The 26,136-nt window shown below is 41.5% G+C and overlaps 1 protein-coding gene across 11 annotated transcripts in view; it reads right to left on the minus strand.

Moving 5' to 3' along the window:
* epb41l4a (erythrocyte membrane protein band 4.1 like 4A) overlaps positions 1-26,136 on the minus strand; it is a 217,131-nt gene that overhangs the window by 26,536 nt on the left and 164,459 nt on the right. For 6 of the 11 annotated variants that reach the window (XM_073068542.1, XM_073068533.1, XM_073068524.1 and 3 more), the window contains 4 exons: positions 17,658-17,738; positions 16,879-16,992; positions 6,075-6,125; positions 467-544 (listed from right to left, as the gene is read on the minus strand). In XM_073068542.1, coding sequence (XP_072924643.1) covers positions 467-544; positions 6,075-6,125; positions 16,879-16,992; positions 17,658-17,738 — 324 coding nt within the window. The remainder of the gene's footprint in view (positions 1-466; positions 545-6,074; positions 6,126-16,878; positions 16,993-17,657; positions 17,739-26,136) is intronic. The other 5 variants (XM_073068478.1, XM_073068468.1, XM_073068506.1 and 2 more) reach the window with 5 other exon arrangements.

Genomic DNA, 26,136 nt, shown 5'->3' on the forward strand with positions numbered 1-26,136 from the left:
GGCTGCAGATTGCAGTGACAGTAGTTCAGAAAAAAAAGAATATTTTGAAGTTTTGTAAGATTCCCACAAACATTGCAATATTTCATCAACACTATCTTGAGATGGTAGTGAACTCTCAGTTCAAATATTATAATCACATTGGGACAGGTAAAGAAGTTATTTCTCCTGGAATACAGAGACGAGGAAAAATTAAAAGTGAGAGAGTCAGCTGTCCATCTCCTACACCCAAGGGTGCATCATTCTTCCCAAAGAGACCAATGTACTCTCACAGCTATATACCAGACATGATGCCATAGACCGGGGATGTACTTCTATGCATTCTGTTAGAAATCTAATGACATACTTGGCCACCCTCATTCCTCTTTCCACGAGTTGTTTTATGCATTGATAATTTTCCAACGTAGCTTATTGTGTGAGTCACTGCCAAACAATAGCATGGATCCGTAAAATTACCCAATATATGTACCTGTTCCTTCTTTTACGTTCTCTACTTGAGTGTTCCGACTCACTACCACTGCCACTGGTGTTTCCACGGGATCGGGATCTATAGCAGAAAAATGTTATCTTGCAGTAGTTAAATGGATGACCAGCGAAGATCTACGCTGCAACAATAATGGCTTAGATTTTGCGTTGAAAATATTGGCAAGGCTATTAATGCTCATCAGTATTGAGAAAATCATTCAGTAACACCTGGAATCCAAACATTTGCAGTCAATCATGGAAATCTGGAAACGACTGTCACTTTTATTGTGCCACCTCTGTTGGAGGTTGCGTAATAAAAGTACATCCTCTACAGAAACTTACAATGAATTAATTACTAATTCATATTTCCTAGCTTGGATTTAATAAACTTCAGTGAGGAGTCATCAGAATAATTGGCTGACTGGCCTTCTATTGCGTTCTCTGCAGGTCATCAGCAAATGTTAAGTATAGTAAATTACTGTTCAAAAGGCTGTAAAAAAGAATGTGACCACCAGCAAGCACACTAAATAGTTAAGAGTGGTTCTTCATCACTGATCACAGTTATTATGTCTGCGAACAATTTTCCAGCTGTGGAATTGTTAGCATTCGTCAGGTTAAGCACCAGCATTTCAGGACTTCCATGTGAACGCTTAGGTCCAAACTCACTGGTTAAGCTCTGTTGCTCATTTCCTGCCTGTACTAAACTCTGTCACTGCACTCTGAATTTCAGATTTGTAAAGTTCGTTCATTTTGAATGGGGATTTTACAGTGCTATGGGGAAAAAAATCCTGTGTTCTCTCTTCTGCTCTTTCTAAAGTAGTGGGGTCACATTCACATTTCCCACCCTCCAAAATAGGAACAATTCCTGAATCTCTGGAACTTTGAAAAATGATAATCCAATGCATTTACCATTAAAATGATCTCTTTCAGAACTCTGTGATGTAGATTACTGGGTCCTCTGGATTTATCAGCTTTCGAGTTCACAAACTTCTGTAGTACTAATTTTTTTGACTATTACTTCATTCATTATTCGTTATTCTTAGATGTTGCAAGTCTTCTTCCACAAGACAAATGCAAATAAATTGTTTAATTTCTCTGTCCTTTCCTTATTCCTCATTAGAAATTCTCCAGTCTCTCTCTCTATAAAAGGCTGTAATTGATCTCTTCCTTTTTACTTACACATAAAAGCTTTGGAAATTCATTTTTTATGTTTCTAAGCTCATGTTCTATCTTGCTTTTCTCATTCGATTTAATAGTCTTCTTCCATGGGCTAACTTAAGTTATATCTGGTCCAGAACAGCACTGTCAAAGTGGCAGCTAGTTAAGAATGTGAGAAATAACTGCAGGAATAAACTAGTTGGTCTTTCCAACTTGTACTGCTATTGAATAAGATCATGGTAGATTTTCTACCTTATTGCCATTTTCAAGTATTATCCCTGTATTCCCTTGTCTCTATTAATAATTGGAAATCTATTGATGTGGTTTGAAAGAACACAATGACTGAGTCTCCACAGCCATCTAGGATAGAAAATTCCAAAGATCCATTAAATGCTGATGAAAATAATTCTCTTCATCTTAGCCTTAAGCAGGCTATCATTTATTCTGACACTGTGACCCCCAAGTTCTAGGCTTCCAAGTCAGAGAAAGTAATCTCCCCACATCCAGCCTCTGCATCCAACACATCATTCTCCACAACTTCTGCCATCTTTAACTGAATCCTTCCACCAAGCACAGTTTTACCTCCCTCCCGCCAACTCTCCGCTTTCTGCAGGGATCACTCCCTGCATGATTACTTTGTTCGTTTATCCCTCTCCAGTAATCTCCCTCCTGGCATACTTTCCTGCAAACAACAGAAATACTACACCTGCCCATTCGCCCTTTCCCTTCCCTCCATACAGGGCTTCAAATAGTCCTTTCAACACTTTACCTGTGAATCTGTTCGTGCCGTCTATTGTATTTGGTGCTTCTGATGCAGCCTCCTCTATACTGGTGGGAGCTAACATAAATTTCAGAACCACTTTATCGAGCACCTTCATCAAAAGTGAAATTTCCAACGGCCAACCATTTTAATCACCATCTCCATTCCAATTCTGACATGTCGGTCCTTGTCCTCCTCTTTTTCCGCGATGAAGCCACTCTCAAGGTGGAGAAGCAACCCCTCATTTCTGGCCTAGGTAGCCTATAATCTGATGGCACTAGCATCAATTTTTCCTTCCAGTAATTTTATTGCCACCCCCTTCTGTTCTCCACTCTAGCTCCTTACCTCTTCTCCTCACCTGTTTATCACCTCTCCCTGGGGCTTCTAACAATTTCCAATCAGGACATCAAACGTTGTATTCTTAAAATTACACAACAGGAAACAGAATAAAAGCCAAAGCTCAAATACTTCGTCCTTCAGAAAAAGTATGTAAGCTTTGATTTCACTTGGCACCCAAAATAAATGGTAGCACCTGGCATTGTGCAATTGATAATTATTCTCTTCTTGTCCTAATTATGTATATATTATAAGGATTTTTGCAGCTTTAGGGAACATTTCCCCATACACTATCTCAAAGCACATCTCTATTTCTTGCTCTTCTACTCTCTTATTACATATTCTCAACAGGTTTGGACAGCATTCTCATTGTTCTACAACCTCCATCCATCATCCTTCACTTACAATGTCACTTCCACCACCAGGTTTGTAAATCCCTCTTGTTCTGCAGCATACATTTTCTAAATCCAGTCTTTCACCAACCACTCCCCTGACGGCCATTTCCCGAACAACTGCAGGAGATGCAACACCTGGCCTTTTATCTCTTCTCTTCCACCTATCCGGGGATCCAGTCCTTCAAGGTGAAAAATTCACTTGTACTTCTTCCAACTGGATTTGTTACTCAGAAAGCCTCTACACATTTGAAAGGTGGATTACAGATTAAATGACCACAACTCCAAAGAAAATGCAAAAATGATCCTGAGTTTCATGTCTCCTACAACTTTTAATCTCCATTCTAATCCAACTCTGGGTCAAGGAAGGAGGTACAGGAGCCTCATGGCCCACCATCACCAGATTTGGGAGCACTTATTACCCCTCAACCATCAGGCTCTTGAAGCAGAGGGGATAACTTTACTCAACTTCACTCACCCCTACACTGAACGGTTCCCACAACCTACTGACTCTCTTTCAAGGACTTTTCATCTCACGGTCTCAGTATTTATTACTTATTTATTTATAATTTCTTTTTGTATTTGTACAGTTTGTTATCTTTTGCACATTGGTTGTTTGTATGTTTTGTTATGTGCGGTCTTTCAATGATTCTGGTGGAACGCAGCAGGCCAGGCAGCATCTATAGGATGCTGACGTACAGTTGACGTTTTGGGCCGAGACCCTTCATCAGGACTGACTAAGATAAAAGATAGTAAGAGATTTGAAAGTGGGAGGGGGAGGGAGAGATCCAAAATGATAGGAGAGGACAGGAGGGGGACGAATGAAGCTAAGAGCTGGAAAGTTGATTGGCAAAAGGGATACAGAGCTGGAGAAGGGAAAGGATCATGGGACGGGAGGCCCAAGGAGAAAGAAAGAAGGAGGGGAGCACCAGAGGGAGATGGAGAGCAGGCAAGGAGTGATTGTGAGAGGGGCAGAGGGAGAAAAAAAGGGGGGGGGAGGAATAATGAATGAATGAATGAATGAACAAATAAATAAATAAGGGATGGGGTAGGAAGGGGAGGAGGGGCATTAACAGAAGTTAGAGAAATCAATGTCCCATTCCCATTCTGATATGTCTATCCATGGCATCCTTTACTGTCAAGATGAATGCACACTCAGGTTGGAGCAACAACACCTTATATTCCGGCTGGGTAGCCTCCAACCTGATGACATGAACATTGATTTCCCTAACTTCCATTAATGCCCTCTTCCGCTTCTTACCCCATCCCTTATTTATTTATTTATTCATTCATTCATTATTTCTCCCCCCCCTTTTTTTCTCCCTCTGCCCCTCTCACAATCACTTCTTGCCTGCTCTCCATCTCCCTCTGGTGCTCCCCTCCTCCTTTCTTTCTCCCTAGGCCTCCCGTCCCATGATCCTTTCCCTTCTCAAGCTCTGTATCCCTTTTGCCAATCAACTTTCCAGCTCTTAGCTTCATTCATCCCCCTCCTGTCCTCCCCTATCATTTTAGATCTCTCCCTCCCCCTCCCACTTTCAAATCTCTTACTATCTTTTGTTTTAGTTAGTCCTGATGAAGGGTCTCGACCCGAAACGTCGACTGTACTTCTTCCTATAGATGCTGCCTGGCCTGCTGCATTCCACCAGTATTTTGTGTGTGTTGCTTGAATTTCCAGCGTCTGCAGATTTCCTCGTGTTTGCGCTTTCATTGATTCTACTGTTTTTCTTTGTATGCCTGCAAGAAAATGCATCTCAGGGTTGTAAATGGTGACATATATGTACTTTGATAATAAATTTACTTTGAACTTTTAGTCCCTATGTGCTTCACCTCTGACATTGCCCCAGCAATATCCAATGTAAACTTGAAGTATAGTATGGCATTTCACCTTTCGTCTAAGTATGTTACAGTCACCTGGTCTGAATACTGAATTTAACAATATCAGTTAACCTGTGCTTTATTTTTCTCTCCCTCAATTACATACTTGTCTGTACTTTTTAAAAATCAATATGCTTCATCTTTTTCTTTTCCATCTCTGAATGCAGGTCAGCCCTTCTTGGCTGTGCTGAACCTTTTTTCTGCCTCGTCCCACTGACCTGCACCTGGACCATATCCCTCCATACACCTCTCATCCATGTATCTGTCCAAGTTTTTCTTCAATGTTAAAAGTGAGCCTGCATTTACCACTTCATCTGGCAGCTCATTCCACACTCCCACCACTCTCTGTGTGAAGAAGCCCCCCAAATGTTCCCTTTAAACTTTTCCCCCTTCACCCTTAACCCATGTCCTCTGGTCTTTTCTCCCCTCGCCTCAGTGGAAAAAGCCTGCCAAAAGCTCTCTTTACTACCCTACCTACCTGTGACGCCACTTTTAGGGAATTTTGTATCTGTATTTTGTATTTCGTATTTTGTATTTCTGTATTCTGTATTTCTCTATTTTGTAATCTGTATTTCCTCTGATAATTGCCCGATCTACTGAGTGCTTCCAGCATTTGTTGAGAAATGGCATGACACAATTTTAAGAATCCAGTTGGAAAGAATATCTTTAACACTCAGCACATCAGAAATTTATTTTGCAGAAGTTGCTATTCACAGAGGAGAGATACAGATGTGAAAAAGTGTGTTCTAGCTTCACTCCTTAAGTCTTTTTCCAATTTTTAGTCAAGACCCCAATTCCGGATTGAATAAACAGTGAAGAATCTCTCTATTCTACATAATCCCGCAAAATATTGAAAAAAATTTATCAAACCATCCCTTAAACTTTTAACTTCTAATGAAAAGTACTACTTTATGTTAGCTCGTAAGGAGATTTACAGTTAGAGACCTATTCAAGTAAATGAGTCAGCTTGCCATCCTTAAAATTTGTATGTCTTAGATAAAATAAGGTAATAAATCCATAAAAAGTGATGAAATCATCTTTTTTGTCTTTTTTTCTAACAATAATGTATATTTATTTATCTTTAAACATACCTTCTCCTATGTTGCTTTGGATCTATATCTTCGCCATTGTTTTGACTCTTCCTGTTTGGATTTAAAAAGTTAAAATCAAGTTAGTCATGCTTGTTCTTTCTAAGTCAAATATGTGCAACAAAAAGATTTATAATCAAGGGAGTGGTACACATTCATTGAAAGTTCTACATAAGGAATGTACGTTCATCCTTTGAACTGTCTTACTCTCTAGGCCTCTTGTATAGGCAAATAACTGCAATATAACTATCAGAAGACCATATTTTAGTGGTGATAGTGCACACTTCCAAACAACCTACGGCTGAAATGGCAATGCATCAGGATCATACCCAGTCGTACATTTAGTTCTTAGAGATAACTTCACACCATGTGCACAATACTGCTTCCTATTTAAATACTGAAGTAATCCAATTAATTATTTACAGATAAATTTACATATTAGATTAAATATTTATATATGTGTACACAGTTATCAATTTAATCAACTATATGTTCAAGAGGACTACTGGTCTTCTTAACCTCTATTTCCTCAAAACAATGTATTTATCATCCTCATTCTATCCACTCCAGTCACCTTCTATTCAGCTGCATCATCTTCTCTTGCAAATTGTGCATCATCCACTCAGCTTTCTTTCAACAGTGCCTCTTCCCCAATGTGCAGCCCAATAATGGCTACATCACAGAACCAATTCTTTAACACAAATGAGCACTTACTCTATTGTAGCGATTGATCTACATCTTTTGACTTTATCAGCAAGCTTCACAATATACAGCCTGACTCCTGTAACTTCCACAACTTTTCCATGGCACCTTCTTCTACAGTCCAATGACTGAAGCACATTCACAACATTTCACTTGAATCAGTTCTCCTATTCTTGTATCATTCTGCATCTCCTTCTTTTTACTACTGCTTTCCAAATTCGGCTGTACCAAGTTCAGCTTTGCCCACAAATGTCAACCCATCAGCACTAACTAAATTATGGATTTGGGCATAAGGATCATTTCTGTGCACAGGAAACAAAAACAGCTGATGATTTATGAATGGTTTGAATCCCTTGAACAATAATAGTTGCTTCATTTCTTCCCTTACATTATAGATGTCTCCTAATTGAAATTGGATGATATGGATATATTCAATTGTGTTAGATTCCAATACAATGGAGGAATGTGACAAATTATACCAGCCTGTGGGTCACTTTCGGAAATCAATTCCTCATTGGGACCCTGAGTTGCAGAAATTGACTTCAGAGCCTCTATTGTCCACTCTGAGGAGATGACAGTTTAAATACTAACACTTCCAAACATTTTGAGTGACTTTAACCAGCGAGAAAAAATGATCCATTCCCAATCACAACAAAATTCAACATTCACCCTCTAAATTTGTTCATTGCTTCTAGATCTGCAACTTATCTGGGTGCAAGTGCTTGCTTCATCAAGTGATCCACCTCAGCGTGTTGATCAATGTTCAATATCTTGATCAGTCCTAGGACATCCTTCAGTATATGTGCTAGTACTGCCTTTGGAATTACCATGCAGGCACCTCATTTCACACAACCTTGACTCTCAATGAGTTTATGCTTCCTTCTGATATTCCCATATACATCCATCTCTGATTCAAACCACCTTCAAGTCCATTCAACAAAGGTTATCTTTACAGGTGGTTCCAGCAATCTTTTCAGTTATCACTGGAAAATTGTTATCAACTTTCATTCCAAAAGTGTCCTGTTCCAAACTGAAAGCCGTGACAATGCTTCTACTATATTATTCTGTTTCAACGTCAGTTATAGAACACTACAGCACAGAAACAGGCCCCTTGGCCCATCTAGTCTATGCTGAACTATTTATCTGCCGAGTCTCATCCACCTGCACCCAACCATAGCTCTCCAATACAACACCCACCCATGTAGCGATCCAAATTTATCTTAAATGTTGAAATCAAACCCAAATCCACCACTCATGCTTGCAGTTTGTTCTGCACTCTCACCAGTCTCTGAGTGAAGAAGCTCCCTTTCATGTTCCTCTTAAACATTTCAATTTTCAGCATTAACCCATGACCTCTAGTTGTAATCTCACCCAAACAGTGGAAAAAGCCTGCTTGCATTTACCTTACCTATATCCTTCATAACTTTGCATACATCTATCAAATCTCCCCTCATTTTCCTATGCTCTAGGGAATGAAGTCCTAATCTGTTCAACCTTTCCCTATAACTCAGGTCCTCAAGTCCAGGCAACATCTTTGTAAATTTTCTCTGTACTCTTTCAATCTTATTAATATCCTTCCTGACGGAAAGTGACCAGAACAGCGTGCAATGCTGCAAATTAGGCCTCACTAATATCTTATACAACGTTAATATAACATTTCAACTCCTTTAATCAATACTTTGATTTATGAAGGCTATTGTGCTAAAAGCTCTCTTTATGACCCTATCTATTTGTGACACCACTTCTAAGGAATTATGGTCCTGTATTCCCAGATCCCTCTATTCTACCACAGTCATCAGTGTTCTACTGTTCACCATGTAAGTCCTACTCTGATTTCTCCTCCCAAAGTATAACATTATATTGTCTGCATTAAATTCCATCCATCATTTTTCAGCCCATTTTTCCAGATACCACTACAAGCTTTCATAGTCTTCCTCGCTGTCCACTACACACCCAGTCTTGGAGTCATCCACAAATTTGCAGATCCACTTTACAACATTATCATCCAGATAGTTGATAGCATATACAGACCCAGCACTAATCCCTGCAGCACACCACTTGTAAGAGACCTTGAGTCAGAGAGGCAACCACCTACAATCACTCTCTGGCTTCTCTCACAAAGCCACTGTGTAATCCAATCTTCCGACATCCTGAATGCCAAGCGACCAAAACTTCTTGACCAACCTTCCACGCAGGACCTTATTAAAGGCCTTGCTAAAGTCCATGTAGACAACATCCACTGCCTTGCCTTCATCAATTTTCCTGGTAACTTCCTCAAAAAACTCTACAACGTGCAGTACTGATTTGAGTAGTTAAGTTGTGATCTGTGATTTTTGTAATCATGAAGCTGCCATTGGTCTACAAAGTATCACCAGCTACGTTTGGCCCATGAGCAGACTGAAATGCCTACCAACCAGGAACTTGTTAAATCAAGTAAATGCATGGGCAAAGCTTAATTTTAACTACAGAGTTTTTCCCCACTGGAGATGAAGGTGTGGGATGTGTATGCAAATACTTGAGGCTATAGAAGAAGATAGAGTACAGGTCAGGTGCAATAGGTGGAAGGCCAGTTCCAGAAAAGAAAAAAAATAAGTTGTAGATACACTCTGGGAGGAATGTTAGGGGAAAGTGGGAATATCTCTGATGGGGTAATGCCAAGGTTACTGTGGGGATAAGTTGTTGATAAAGCCTTCTGATTAGTAGATTAATAAAGGACTCCTTAAATCTGTAACCCAGCTGATAAGAACATTCAAGAAAAACAACTTGATACTGAAAACTTAATGCTCAAGGACACATTGTAATGATGTTTAAGAACATGAAATGGAACATGGTAGAAAGAGACCACGGACTGGTGCTACGCAGACTAAGTTACTGCAAATCGTTGTGTAGTCCCAAGAATTAATAGTATATTTAGAACCCTTTGAAATTTGTAATAATGATGTCACAGTCACAATAAATGGTTATCTAGTAAAAATGATCATTAATAGAGTTGGATCTCTTGTTCGAGTATCGTAACACACCAGCATGGCACACATGTGCAGTTATTCAATTCTGTTGTAATTGGGAATATTTCTTGGAAAATTATCTGGTATGAGGAATTGGTAAGAAAAGTGGCAGTGATATTCTTTGGGAAAGACTTGTGGAAGCTGCAGTAAGGCAAGCACAGCCAGGGCAGTTGTTGTCAAGTGAGACCTTTGAAGTGAGGCTGCCAGAGACCCCTCTGCTTACTACAGATGAGTTAGACAGTGCATATTCAAACCAAATGAGTGAGGCCTCTGCAGTGAGACTTTTCTGGGAAGGTCTTCCTAAGGTATAGTATCCCTTTACACAATGGAAAGTGCTGGAGAGAGATGAGACAAGAGTAACAGAGGAATGTGAAACATGCCCCAGAGCTAAGGCTCAATTGCCTTTGCAAACTTCAAAACATCATTGGCTGTCCGCTTGAAGTTTCAATTGACCTTAGCACCTCTATTGTGAGAGGCTATTGATCTTGCAAGTAAGAAATTCAAACATTAGAATTTACAATGATCAACATCCATGACTGATAAGCCAATGCCATAGAAAAATCGCAGTTTTTTGTTAAGACTTCAGAACAGCGTGGATGATGGGCTATGCTGTTCTCCTTGTGCACAAGTGAAATTACAAAAGAGTGCTTGAGTCGTAAGAGTACATGTGTTCTGGGCCTGGAAATTTAGTTATTTTATTGTGTTTCTATGACAGTTACTTTGACAGTCTCACCCCGGGCATTACCTTTCATCTCACCATCATGGCATGGAGCTTGTAGTAGTTTTGGTGCAATATGAGAATTCCTTCACTAGTTTATCTCATGGAATTTTTGAATATCCAAGAGGCAAGCCCACTTATTGCTGGCTGAGACTGTTTCAGAGGCCTGAAGCTGAAGGCGGAGGAGGACAGCAATTTTGGAAATTAATGCAATGCTGGTGAGGGAACAACAAGAGGTGATAACCTTGGTAGTGATAAAACCATCTGATTATGTGGGAACACATGCTATTCTAAACAGAGTTGAAGATGAGCTGCTGTCCATCAAGTAAGACTTACTCATGGTTCCTGAAACTCTAGCAAGCTGGACCAGTCCTTTGCCAATATAATCGGAAGTCTGATCTATCTGTCAATTAAAGAGCACAAGGAGTTGTGCAGTATGCCGAAAGCAAATTGAGTGCTACAGGAAGACCTACCAGTCTGCAATAGATAAAATGCTACAGGGGATCCTGAACTGTCAATTCAATATGATATTCTCATTGCCAAGAACAGGAGTTCTTTCAGAAAGTACTTCTCAGGTCATAGAAACACAATATATTTATGAAACAGAACAATTCCAGATTAAGCTGCCTGATATTGTCTCTCTGGATATGAGAATATATCCAGAGAACTGTTTGGGTAAAGCTCATGAATATGAAGTAGCTGACTACCTTTGCTGAGCTTTGCTCGATCCTTGGTATGCTTCAGTATTATAAGAAGCTTTGATGAATTTTCATGTCACTTTGAATCCCCGTCACAAGTTATTCTTTACATTTTTCTCCTTCTTGAGAAGTCCTTCAGTTTCAAGAACAACTTGCTTTAACTCCGGTTTCAGGGTTCTGGGGTAAATGATGAAACCATCTATAAACAGGGAAAGCGGTGCCTGGCAGATTGTGTGATGGTCCATTTCTGCTATTTGTGCAGGACCACGGTGTGCTCTTGATGTAAGACTCAAGGTTCAGAATCAGAATCAGGTTTATTATCACCGGCATGTGATGTGCAATTTGTTAACTTAGCAGCAGCAGTTCAATGCAATACATAATCTAGCAGAGAGAGGAAAAAAAAATAATAGTAAATAAATAAAACATAATAATAAATAAATCAATTATGCATATTGAATAGATTTTAAAAATGTGCAAGAACAGAAATACTGTATATTTAAAAAAAAGTGAGGTAGTGTTCATGGGTTCAATGTCCATTTAGGAATCGGATGGCAGAGGGGAAGAAGCTGTTCCTAAATTGCTGAGTGTGTGCCTTCAGGCTTCTGTATCCCCTACCTGATGGTAACTGTGAGAAAAGGGCATGCCCTGGGTGCTGGAGGTCCTTAATAATGGATGCCTTTCCGAAACAGATGTCCTCAATACATCTCGCTACTCACTGTCCACTTTGAGCAGTCATGTGCTCAGGATTCCCAAGACCAATGAAAGTGCTGCCCCTTTTCAAGGCCTTGAATCTTTTCCTCTGATCTGTCAGAAATCTCTTCTGTGACAGATATTGGAATAGAAAGTCTGTACCAAACATCTGGAATCAGGCATGCCTATAACATGACCCTACCCAGCAAAGCAAACCATGTGGAATTCAAGCATGAATACTTAAGATATTGGCCAAACAGGGAACACTGACATTGATTCACTTATCCAGTGAATTTGGAGGACTTTGCACAGGCAGAGTTAGTAGTGTTTTTCAGAGACCTTGAAAGTAGTTAAAAGTTTTAGGAGGGCAGCAATCCCAGCTGCCTGGTAAAGCACGTGCTTTGTGTCGGGATTAATGTGTTCATCTTCAAACACACTCTTTCCCAACCAGGCAAAGGTTACACTGGCATATTGAAGGTTTTTCTACAGGTCACAACATGGCATGTGCATGGTTGCAAGTGACCTCTTTGGCTCTAATCAACAGTGAAATTTCTTGTCCTGTTGGTCTTTTCTATGACCGGAAAACACTGCTGATCATAAAAAATGCTAAAATCTGCAAGTCACTAGTAGGCAGAATTACAAACATGCTGCGTGGTTACGGACTAACATGGAGAGTTGGCCTTTGTTCCACACAACAGTCTACTACAGCTACTCAGGGAAGTGCCCATCTGAAGAGGTGCACTTGAATGCAGAAGTGCAGTAAGTGTACTGACACTTGAGTGAGACTTGGATCGCTGTGGGCCTGTGCCCCGATGATTCTACTCGCTAACATTCAATTGCTAGAGAACTAGACGGATTACTTGTGTCTGCGTCTGAACCAGCAGAAGAGGGACTGCTGCACACTTGCCCTGCCAGAAATGTGGCTCCAGGAAACCACTCCAGAATTGGCCAATCAGCTAGAAGGCTTAATCTGCTTTAGGGTGGACAGAAATGCTACAACCTCCAGGAAGACCTGTGGAAGAGGTCTGTGTGTCTACATCAATAAGAGTTGGTTTGTGAATGCACTAGTGGTAAAGGCTCACTGTGGCTGGGCTTTTTAAATGGTGAAGTGCAGGCCCTCCTACTTACCGAGGGAGTTCACTGCCATTGCTGTTTCCATCTCCCCCTTGCTAGTGCTCTATGGTGCCATCTGCAACCTCTAAGCCACTCACCCTGATGGTGTCTTCATTGCTGCTGTTCAATTATGACAACTTAAAAGCATCTTGCCAAAGTTCTCCCCTTATATTAACTTTGCAACCAGAGGAGAGAATATGTTAAACCTGGTTCATACCGAAGTTCGTGGAGCCTACAAGGTTGCCAAACTCCTCTCCCTCCACCTTACCTCAGGTACTTAGACTGATCCATAATCCCTGCATACAGAGCACTGGTTAAGGAAGTCAAACCAGTTCACAGGGAGATCAGGATCCGGCAGAAGGTGCCACCTCAGTTATGCAGAACTGGAGCATTTTCAGGGAGACGGCTACCTATGATTATCACCTCAATTTTGATGAACGTGTGGGGTCAGTGACTGGCTACATAGGAAAGTGCATTGAGGATGTCACTATGATTAAACACTACACTGCCAGGGCAAACTGAAAACCAAGGTAGACTGCAGAAGTTCATACACTGCTTAGGGATCAGGATGTTGCCTCAGAATGGGGGATACAACAACTCTAAACTCAGCAAGAGCCATGCTCCCTGTGCCATCAGGAAGTTAAAGCATGAGTATGCAGAGAAAATCCAGATAGCTTTGTGGACACAAGGGACAACATGCCACATGAAGCAAGGTATACAAACCATAACCAATTAGAAGTTCACCCTGCGAATCAACAGTGATGGCTGCCTTCTATGTACGATTTGATGTATTGATGCAAAATAGAGGGACACCACCTTTCCTGCAACAGGCTGCAGGTGAGGTGAGGAGGATCCTAGCCAGGGTAAACCCACGAAAAGCTGCAGGGTTGAACAACATACCTGGTCAGCTAAAAAAGGTCTTAACATTCATTCTTAATATCACTCTAAAACAGTCCACTGCAAGCTTCCAGGCAGCCACTATTATTCCAGTGCCCAAGAGCGACAGTAGCCTAAACGATTATCGCCCAGTGACTCTGACTTCAACAATCATGAAATGCTTTGAGCAGCTGGTAATGAATTGTATAAAATCTCACCTAGCTACATTAGACCCTTTCCAGTTTACCTACCATTCAAACTGGTCCAGTGATGATGCCATAGCCTAGGCCCTCCACTCTGTCCCACCTCGAAAGTGATGCCTCGTATGCCAGGCCTCGTATGCTCGACTTCAGCTTGGCATTTAACACAATTACCCTTCTGAAGCTGGTGGGTAAACAGTCCTCTCTGGGACTGAACAGCCCTCTCTGCAACTGGACCTTGGATTTCTTGACAGAAAGATCCCAGTCAGTCCGAGTTGGCAGTAACATTTCAAGCTCCGTCACACTGAGCTCTGATGCCCCAGGGTTATGTGCTCAGCCCCCTACTGACTCACAACTGAACTGCCAGATTCAGCTTAAACTGCATCAGGTTCAATGATGAAAAATAGTGGTTGGCCTCATCAGCAACAATGGTGAGCTGACATACAGAGAGGAGCTAGAGAGACTTGTCAAACAGTGTCAGGACAACAACCTGAGTCTCAATGTGAACAAGACAAAAAAAATGATTGTGGACTTTAGGAAGGTGCAGGTCAGCCACTCTCCACTGCACATCAATAGTTCTGCCATGGAGAGAGTGAACAGCACCAAGTTCATTGGTATGTAAAGAAAGGATTACCGAACCTGGACTTACAATACCTCCTCATTAGTCAAGAAGGCATAGCAGCAGCTATGCTTTCTGAGGAGATTGATCTGTGCAAGTCTTCCCTCTCCCATTCTAACAACTTTCTACAGGAACACCATTGAGGGTGACAGAAAGACAGACAGACATACTTTATTGATCCCGAGGGAAATTGGGTTTCGTTACAGCCGCACCAACCAAGAACAGTGAAGAAATATAGCAATATAAAACCATAAATAATTAAGTAATAATAAGTTAATCATGCCAAGTGGAAATAAGTCCAGGACCAGCCTATTAGCTCAGGGTGTCTGACACTCCGAGGGAGGAGTTGTAAAGTTTGATGGCCACAGGTAGGAATGACTTCCTATGACACTCAGTGTTATATCTCGGTGGAATGAGTCTCTGGCTGAATGTACTCCTGTGCCTAACCAGTACATTATGGAGTGGATGGGAGTCTTTGTCCAAGATGGCATGCAACTTGGACAGCATCATCTTTTCAGACACCACCTTCAAAGAGTCCAGTTCCACCCCCACAACATCACTGGCTGCATCATTGGGTAGTACAGAAACTGCAAGGCATTGGATTGCAAGACCATACAGACGATAGTGAAACTGGTGAGAAGATCATCAGGGTCTCCCTCCACACCCCCCCCCCCCCATTATTTGTGACATTTACTGGGAGTGTTGTAGATGAAGGGCTCAAAGCGTGGTTGAGGATCCCATCCACTTCATCCCACAATCTCTGACCCAATTAAGGGCCCAAAGCCAAAAACCACATTCCTCTGGGAGTCAACAGATTGAACTCATCAGGAACGGAAAGGGAGTTAACGCCCACTAGAAAGACTGTGCAAAGACCTTCTCAATTGGGACTCTGCCCTGACTCCAAACCACAGTAAGTTACACAGTCCAGCTTTGTCAGCATTCTTAATCAACAAAATGTCAAAGTGGCCACATTCCAACTAAATGAAACAAAATGCAGGAGTGGATGACTTAAAGCTCAGTGGTGAAGAGGTTCAGTCACAAATCCACAACTTCTTTGTCCATTCAATACCCTCCTGTGATACTTCTGTAATCCACATACGAGAGAAATATGAGCATTGTGGCGACCCACTTCCCAGCGCACTCAAACCGGGTCACAAATTGGCACGTGCTGGCATTGAGGCCGGTCCCAAAGAGGGCGCCAAGTCTGCTTCACCAGCAAGGGGAAAAGCCCGCGCGTGGGACGGGACTGTGAATACGTGCCCCCTACAGCATTCCCGCCTGGGGAGGGCGGGATCAGGAAGGCTTTAAAGCGAGGTCGCGAAGTTTGAATAAATCTCTTTTGCAACTGCAGCTCATCGACTATGTGTCGTTATTTCAGCGCTGCGTGTAGCACACCGCTACAATATTTCATTTTCTGTAAGGAACATTTTTGCCAATGTGACCAGCAACAAAGGCACCATCTCACACTGAGGCCATAATTCTCTGTTCTGTGCCCTCAAAAATACTGTTCAGCCTCAGGAATATTTCCACTCATTCGACAGAAATGGTCATGTCTACTTCTACCTCTCAAATTCAGCAATATATTCACTAGTTCCATTTCCTGCTACCATCACTGCTTTACTTGTCAAACTTGGTTTCCTTCACACTTTCACTCTCCTGCTCTTCTTGAAAGGAAAAACGTCCTACCTTTTATCTACTTCTTTGAGATATAGCGTGGAACAGGCCATTCTGGCCCTTCAAGCCGTGCTGTCCAGCAATCCCATGATTTAATCCTGGCCTAATCACGGGACAATTTACAATGATTAATTAACCTACCAACCAGTACGTCTTTGGACTGTGGGAAGAAGCTGAAGCACCTGAGGAAACCCGCACAGTCACGAGGAGAATGTACAAACTGCTTACAGACAGCGCAGGAAATGAACCTGGGTCGTTGGTACTGTTAAGGTGTTGTGCTAGCCACTATGCTTCTGTGCTGCTTATGTAATGTGTGTATGCTTTTTAGTACAGCTTTTTGACAAGGGTAATAATAGAGGCAGAGCCATAAATGGAAAATTGAAGGCAGTGAACTCCCAACTAAAGAGTATCAAGATATCAAAATTATATCATGCGGTACATTCAAGCATGTATTTTGAATGGCAAGCATTATAGAAATAGTAACAAAATCAATTACTTAAAATAATTCCTACCATCGTCTGCCAGGCTGAACCAACTCATTGTCACTTCCACCAGAAGTAGTCCGTCGTTTAGGATGAGGGAACTTTGGTGATTTATTACGTTCATTTGGAGAAATAAATAATCCACTGAAAAGAAACAGTGGATGACTAAATATAATAATATGAACTGCATTTACTACTTTTGGAACTAAGATATTCGTGGGTCTTTCTTCAGATACAATGATTTACTGGACTGGTAAGTAATATTCTTGTTGTGCAAGGAACTGATGAAAAGAAGAACTAAGGGTAGAAATTCATCTGTGCAATTAAAACCTACACTAAAATCGCATGGAATTGGGACCTGAACCAGTTTGCATTGGCACCATTGGACAAAAGCTTTCACGAGTGCACCCAAGACGAGGCTTTCTGTGCATAAGCACTACCAATTGGGTATTTTTCCCATTGCTGCACTAGTAATCATGTACGAATCATATTTTCTTCTGCAAAATGTGCATAGAGGAATAGGAATTTCTTTTCTCTGGAGAAAGTCATTTTCTCTGGAGAAACCTGAATCTTAGACTGTTAACCATAACCTGCTGCAGTGGCAAGATTAAATAAAGTCACAATCTCAAAACAGTAGGAAATGCAAACAAAAGATCTAATTTTTCAGAACTATAGTTTGCAACATCATTCTGGTAAATAGTTAATTTAGAGAACAACTAGTAATTCCAGTGGTTGCTAGATTAGGATGATGAAGATTTGCCCTAAGGGAAAATAAATTTAAGGTGGAAAGATAATTAACGCCTACTTACCTCTGGGGACCATTTTCCTCCCATGGCGCACTAGTTCTGTTCTGTATGGCTGGACTACCATCTAGTTTGGTTGCCCTGGAGCTAAGAAGGTAAAACTGTCAGGACAGTTAAACACCTACAAGGGATTGCTCTCTAAAAATACAAGCATCCCTCCCATGACTTAGCCCAACAGTACAATATTACATGATCTGCATGACTAAAGGTGACTATACCACAAACATGGAGATGTTGAGCTACCTCCCATGAACTCCTATTCTCTTTTACTTTTATTACATGTTCTTAATGATTCCTTCAATCCCACTCAGCCTAACCAGTGTCATTTAATTAAAGTACAGATGGGGCTCAAAATCTGGATTTATATGATTTTTAACTGAGATTATATTAAAAATGAAGTCTGAATATATTCATATTTAACTATGGATCAAAGGAAGTAAAGCCTTGTATCTTTGGTAATCAAAACTAGACAGGTTCATGGCTTGATTTACAATACAATCTTTACTATCAATGAAAGGATACTTCACACTACAAGGTACAATTCTTCCAAACAGTAAAACACAAAAAAAGGACTTCTATAAAAATAAGATTTTTATTGGTAAAAGGAAACCGTTTCCCTACACCAGACTCAAATTGAAAACTTACTCAAAGATATAACATAATTTTACATGTTCTACAGTGAAAAATATGCTAATATGATGAGTCTGCTTCAGTGACATGACTAAAAGTTACTTTATACCAAATCTGGTGCTAAGCAAAATCTGCAAATACATATTCAAGGTCACACTGATCTATACTGGCGGATCTACTTCAGTAACAGGCATGTACCTAAAATTATCAGTGTTGATTATTAGCTACCTTCCTGTTTAGTCACAGATAGGCAGAGGAACTCATCTTACTCTGAAGCTATTTAAGGGCTGACAAAAATTCTTAAGAATGAGTTGCTCTATGTTTGCAGATAGCAAGAAACTGTTGAAAATAACCACAAAATGCTGGAGAAACTCAGCAAGTCAGGCAGTATCTATGGAAAGGAATAAAGAATCAACATTTCAGTCCAAGACTCTTTATCAGGTTCTGCAAAATTGCAACACCACTCAGCAATTGATCTATCTCAGTTGTATATGCCTTCTTGTCACCATTTGAGATTCTATCAACAACTGTTGTGTGGTCGATGAATATATAGATGCTGTATCATGAATGTGGGAGAGCTAGAGTCATGGGATAAAAATGCACCCGAAGTGTACCTGTGTTGATTGCCAGCGTGGAGGAGTTGTTATTTTCACACCACACAGACTGTGGTCTCCCAGTGAGGAAATTCAGGATCCAGTTGCAGAGGGAGGTACAGAGGCCCAGGTTCTGAAGTTTTTTTGAGTAGTACTGAAGGGTGATGGGGTTGAACGCTGAGCTGTACTCAATAAGCAGCAGCCTAATGTAGATATTGCTTTTGTTCAGGTGATCAAAGGCTGAGTGTAGAGCTAGTGAGATTGCATCCAATGTAGAACTTGGTGTGGGTGGAAGGCATTTATATAAATAATGAATAGCAAGGGTCCCAACACCAACCCCCATGGCACACATGCTACCAGCATCCAGTCCAAGAAACAATCTTCAGCTACTGCCCTTGGCTTCTTACCTCTGCACCAATTTTGAATTCCATGGTACAAACCCTTTCAGACCAGCCTATCTTGAGGGAACTTGAAGACCTTAGAATCATAGAACATTACAGTGCAGAAACAGGCCTTTTGGCCCTTCTTGGCTGTGTTGAACCTTTTTTCTGCCTAGTCCCACTGACCTGCATCTGGCCCATATCCCTCCATATCCCTCTCATCCATGTACCTGTCCAAGTTTTTCTTAAATGTTAAAAGTGAGCCTGCATTTACCACTTCATCTGGCAGCTCATTCCACACTCCCACCACTCTCTGTGTGAAGAAGCCCCCCCCCCAATGTTCCCTTTAAACTTTTCCCCCTTCACCCTTAACCCATGTTCTGTTTTGTTTTTCTCCCCTAGCCTCAGTGGAAAAGGCCTGCTTACATTCACTCTGTCTATACCCATCATAATTTTTATTACATCTATCAAATCTCCCCTCATTCTTCCACACTCCAGGGAATAAAGTGCTAACCTATTCAACTTTTCTCTCTAACTCAGTTTCTCAAGTCCCGACAACATCCTTGTAAACCTTCTCTGCACTCTTTCAACCTTATTAATATCCTTCCTGTAATTCGGTGACCAAAACTGCACACAATACTCCAAATTTGGTCTCACCAATGCCTTATACAACCTCACCATAACATTCCAACTCTTATACTCAATACTTTGATTTATAAAGGCCAATGTACCAAAAGCTTTCTTTACAACCCTATCTACCTGTGACGCCACTTTTAGGGAACTTTGTATCTGTATTCCTAGATCTCTCTGTTCTACTGCACTCCTCAGTGCCCTACCATTTACCTTGTATGTTCTACCTTGGTTTGACCTTCCGAAGTGCAATACCTCACACTTGTCTGTATTAAACTCCATCTGCCATTTTTCAGCCCATTTTTCCAGCTGGTCCAGATCCCTCTGCAAGCTTTGAAAACCTTCCTCACTGTCAACTACACCTCCAATCTTTGTATCATCAGCAAATTTGCTGATCCAATTTACCACATTATCATCCAGATCATTGATATAGATGACAAATAACAATGGACCCAACACTGATCCCTGTGGCACAGCACTAGTCACAGGCCTCCACTCAAAGAAGCAATCCTCCACTACCACTCTCTGGCTTCTCCCATTGAGCCAATGTCTAATCCAATTTACTACCTCACCATGCATACCTAGTGACTGAATCTTCCTAACTAACCTCCAATGCAGGACCTTGTCAAAGGCCTCACTGAAGTCCATGTATACAACATCCACTGCCTTCCCTTCATCCACTTTCCTTGTAACCTCCTCAAAAAAACTCTAATAGATTTGTTAAACATGACCTACCACGTACAAAGCCGTGTTGACTCTCCCTAATAAATCCCTGTCTATCTAAATACTTGTAGATCCTATCTCTTAAGTACTTCTTCCAATAATTTACCTACTACCGACGTCAAACTTAACAGTCTATAATTTCCCGGATTACTTTTACAGCTTTTTTTAAACAACAGAACAACATGAGCTATCCTTGCTAAAGTTCAAACAGACAACATTTACTACCCTACCCTACATTTTAGGTTACCTCTTCAAGAATTGTAAAATATTGGTGGTTTAGATAGACACATGAATATGAAGGGAAAGAAAAATATGGATGATACACAGCAGGAAGACATATAACATAAATAGGCTTCAAGATTAGCAAAATATCATGGGCTGAATGGCTTGTCCAGTGCTGTTCTGTTCCACGTTCTGCATCCAGCACAACATTCACAAAGCCACGTTGACTCCTCTTAATCTGTCTGACCCAATGCTGGTAGATCCCATCCCTCAGAATTCCCTCCAGTAACTTCCCCACCACTTATGTTAGGCTGACTGACCAGTAGATTGCTGGTTTGTCCTTGCTACCCATCTTAAACAACAGAACAAACAAGTCACCTTCGAGTTAACTTCTGCTAAATCCTGTCCAATTCCTCCAAACAAAAAAAAATTCAAACCTTACCCACCAGATTCAAGAAGTTATTTCCCCTCAGCCATCAGGCTCTTGAACCAGAGAAGATAACTTCACTCATCTTCACATACCCAACAATGAACTGATTCCACAACCTATGGAATCACTTTCAACGACTTTACAACTCATGTTCTTCGTATCTATTGTTTGTTTATTTATTTATTCTTTCACTTTTATTTATTTTTGCATCTGCACAGTTTATTGCCTTTTGCACATTGGTTGTTTGTCCATCATTGTGTGCTGTTTTTCATTACGTCTATTGCACTTTCTTGTACTTACTGTGAATGCCCACAAGAAAATGAACCTCAGGGTAATATATGATGCCATATATTACCTTGATAATAAATTTACTTTTCAGTTTGAAAATTAGCCCTGTTGCACTTCGGGATCCTAACCTGTGACTATGTCCTACCTTTTCCATCAGCATCTTAAAACTAATAGAATTATGGTCATGGGAGCCAAAGTGCTCCCTGACTCTCACTTCAGGTACTTGCCTTGCCTTGTTCCCAAAGGAGAGGTGCACTCTCCTGAGTGATGGAAGGTTTTGCTGACCAGTGATACTTGCTCATCAATTGACGCTTATTGAGGCTCATTTAGAGGTGTTAAGAATATTCATTTACTACAAACACAAAGTACACTGCAGGTGCTGTGGTCAAAGCAAACACGTACAAACAAGCTGGAGGAACTCAGCAGGACCCTGACAAAGAGTCTCGGCCCGAAATGTTGACTCGGTTCCACGGATGCTGCCCGACCTGCTGAGTTCCTCCAGCTTGTTTGTACGTGTTGCTTCTTTTACTACAATGCAGCTTGCCAGCAAGATATTATTCACAACTCTGAAATAACTGCACTCTTTTTTTCTGTTGCCATTTGCTATTTCAAGTGTGGAAATGTAAATTCTAATATGAGCTTTAAAACACAATTGCTTGGAGGATTTCCCTTGATGATGGGTCAAAATTCACAGAGAAGCAGAATACTGATTAGCAATAATACAGAAAATATTTTTATTGTTATATATATTTAAAATATTTTACTTAACTTTGCAAAAGTACTGAATATTCTATTATACATTTGTCCATTTCCTAGATCAACACATGGGGAAAGTCAATGAGATTTACAGGAAGATGTTGTTTCCTGCTTGGCATTGCTACCTGCCACACAACCAACAGTACCCTTAGGTCAGCTGCAGGGTTATCAGCCAGGGACAACTACTCATGGATGCTTCACTCCCTCAGCCTTGGTACATCTCCTGGTGGCAGAGCAGTAACAGGGTCTCCCTGCAGCTTCCACTGGGGTTAGTTTGTCCCCCTATTTATGTCCTTCCTCCTTAGCCACAGCCAAAAGCTGCCCTATTCTGTTTTTTCAGCAAACTCTCTGCTGGCCCTCCTGAGCCTCACTCCAGTCACTGCCACATCAGAGAGTAAACTTGTCGATGTGCGGACGAAGCTGCCTCCACAGGGTAGATGATGGTCCTCCCACCAGCTTCCTTACACTCAGCTGCCAGGTCTGAATACTTTAGCCTCTTTCGCTCATGGGCAGCCTCCTCTCCTTCTTCCCATGGGATGGTTAACTCAATGAGGACGACTGTCTTGCCAGCTGTGGAACACAGTACTGTGTCTGGGCAGAGAGATGTGGTGGTGATTTCCATGGGGAACAGTAGCTATCTGCCCTCACGTTTCACTCAGTGCTCTTACCAGCTTTAATAAATGGAATGAGTTCTCATCTCACTGCAGACCTGCAGGGCTGTAGGATCTCTGCCTGTTTCTTTAGGACCTGGTCGGGCTGCATCTGTAGCATCCTTGGGACAGAGTAGTTTTGCATCCTGCCAGGATGTGTTGGAGGTCGGCATTGGTGGTATCACACAGGGGGCAGCAATCCTCACTGCCGAACCACTGGTGAAGATTGAGGGCAGGACAAGGTACCATAGGTTGCTCTGATGAGGAAGCTGAGCCTGGCTTATGGGATTTTCTGCAGGTGCCCTTCCATGATGTCCAGCTTCTCTGGCGGCCCTGTGTCACTGCCTTTATCCTGTAGTCCTCCTGCTTTGTCCTTGTTACCTCCTCTACTACAATGGCTTTCCTCTCTTCGAGGCCTTGAACCAGAAACGTGCTGCCTTCCCCCAGCCAAGTTCTGCATATCCAGCCTGAACTCTGCGACAGCTTCTTGGTACTGCAGCCTGCTGATGGCCTCATCTACTTCAACTTCAGCTCTTTATTCATGGCCTGTATGGATTGGGGCAATGGCACTCCTCAACAGCAGGTGGGTGGACTCCCTTAGCTGAATGGCCAGTCAGGTTTTTTCCTGTTTGCACCCATGCTGATGGGTCTCAGTGGCAGCTGCAACATGTTCTTCCTGAAGTGTCCGTGAAACACTGAGGCAGCCCCAGCCATTTCCAAATGTACAAGTGGGCTATCCCATCCATCCTACTGGCTGTGATGAGGAAATTGTACATATTTTCAAGGGCCACATCACCCTTTAGCACAGTCTGAACTGGTAGCACCACACATTATACTTTGTGGGCAGTTTGCTCTGGTCGATTTTGGTCAGGCCCTCTGCAAGCTGTTTCTCTGCTACTTTTCCCATCTGCCTGTCAGGGAACTCTGCAGTATACTGCTTCCCAAGGGTTTTGGTGGCCTCCATGGCTAACAATGAGATTTCCTCGCCCCTACAACAAAGGTGATGTTGTTGCTTCAGACCCCTGTTCGGATGGATAGGTTTCAGGACTTGGAGGGCTGGATTTTCATCCTTGCCTATGTCACTAGCTCGTCTAGCCTCTGCAGCAACTTTCTTGTGCATGCAGCCTTCTGAAGGATGCTTGTGACATCATCTATGTAACTTCACAGTGGAGGAAGCCCTTGTCCTGACTGTAGCCTTATCCCTCCAACCACTTTCCTTGCTCCAGTAAGGATGATCTTGAAGGCTGCCACAAACAGGAATGGGTGGTGGAACACCCCATTGCAATGCCTACTTTGAACTGCTGCCACCCTGTTGTAAAGTCTTGGAAAGAGAAGCCCATTGGAGGTCACTGAAGTAATCGGAAACCAGGCCTCTAATGAATCAAAGATGTAAAAGAACTCCATCGCAAAGTTCTCGAGCTGGTGAGGCACAGATCGACAGGCATTCACAAGATTCAGCCACACAGCATGCAGGTCACCTTCCTCATGCTTGGCTCATTGGATCTGGTCCCATATCAATGATGCACGCTCCACACATCCCATGAAGCTTAAACTCCTGCCTCTGGCAGCTGTTGTCAATGTATCCATTGCTAGTCATGTAGTTATCAGGTAGCTAGTCATCCTCTTAGCCATGACAGAAAAGATTTTCCCCTCAACATTCAGCAGTGCAATGCTCCTGAACTGGTTGATGAAACTGGAGTTCTGCTCTTTGGGGATGAACACTGCCACATCCCCAAACAGCACTGTTTTTTCCAGGCAATTCTCATTGGGTTCCACAGGATCTTGAGCACACCAGAGCAGTTTTTGTAGAGCTTGTAAGTAATTCCGTTCAGACCAGGCGCTGATGCTAACAATGTATTTTTGACAACTTCTCTCTGTTCTGCCTTCACTTAGCTTTGGTGGTGTGGGGGTGGGGGGGTGCATTTTTACACACACACACACACACACACACACACACACACACACACACACACACACACACACACACACACACACACACACACACACACACACACACACACACACACACACACACACACACACACACACACACCTGCTTGACTTCAACTTCACTCCACAACTTTTCCTTAAATACATTTACTTGAAGCAAGTTAGATGGAAGGAAATTATTTGATCAACGTGTACTGATACAGTTTACTGAAATAAGAAATTTTGCCTGTATTTTATATATAACATTTTCACCTAATGTTCTTTATTATTAAGCAATACAACAAGTCATAAAGCAAGCTGCAGAGAAGACTGCATGAGAAAAAAATAATTTTCCAAAGCACAAGCCACGTAACTTTGGGACACAAAACTGAAACAGTCGGTGCATCCGCTCATTAGAGTTTCTAATTTATATCACAAGTTTAGACAGGCAGTTTGGTTGTAAATTCATGCCAGATAATAGTGGGAAACAGTTACAGGTACATTTAAGCAAGTGTAAAATAGGTAATAGCATGGTCAGTATGGAAATGAAATCAGTTTATTATTGGTCACATGTACCAAGGTAAAGTGAAAAGCTTGTCTCGCATATTCATTTGTAATAAATTATTCCATAGTACATTGAGGTAGCACAGGGTAAACCATTATCAGAATGCAAAATAAAGTACAAAACTACAGACAAAGCGCAGTGCAGGTGCACAATGAAGTGCAAGATCATAACAAGGTAGATTGTGAGGTCCAAAGTTTATTTTATCAGGGAAGGTTTATTTTATGAGTGATCCAACTCAATAGTTTTATAAACAGCAGGGAAGAAGCTCTCCTTCAGCCTGTTGGTACATGCTTGACATTTATAAGTGTATCATTGTTTGTAGGCTTTTCCTAAGTGTATCCATTTGAAAGACAGGAGAACATGTAATCTCCTAATAAAAGCACTTCTTCAGATTATTTAAGTTCAGAAAGTGAAATAAACCTAAATCCAAATTCAAAATATTTGAGAAATGGAATTCCAAGGTCAAAATTTGGGAACAGCAGCTCTGTTAAGGACTTAGATAAATTGGAAGAATGGGCAAAAAGTGGCAGATGGAATGTAGTGTTGGGAAATGTATGATAATGCAATTCAGCAGAAGGAACAATAGTGTGGACTATTATCTAAATGGGGAGAAGTTTCAAACATCAGAGGTGCAGAGGACTTAGGAACCCTTGTGTAAGACTCCCAGAAGATTAATTTACAGGTTGAGT

This window comes from Hemitrygon akajei, chromosome 2, assembly GCF_048418815.1.
Source record: "Hemitrygon akajei chromosome 2, sHemAka1.3, whole genome shotgun sequence".
NCBI lineage: Eukaryota > Metazoa > Chordata > Chondrichthyes > Myliobatiformes > Dasyatidae > Hemitrygon > Hemitrygon akajei.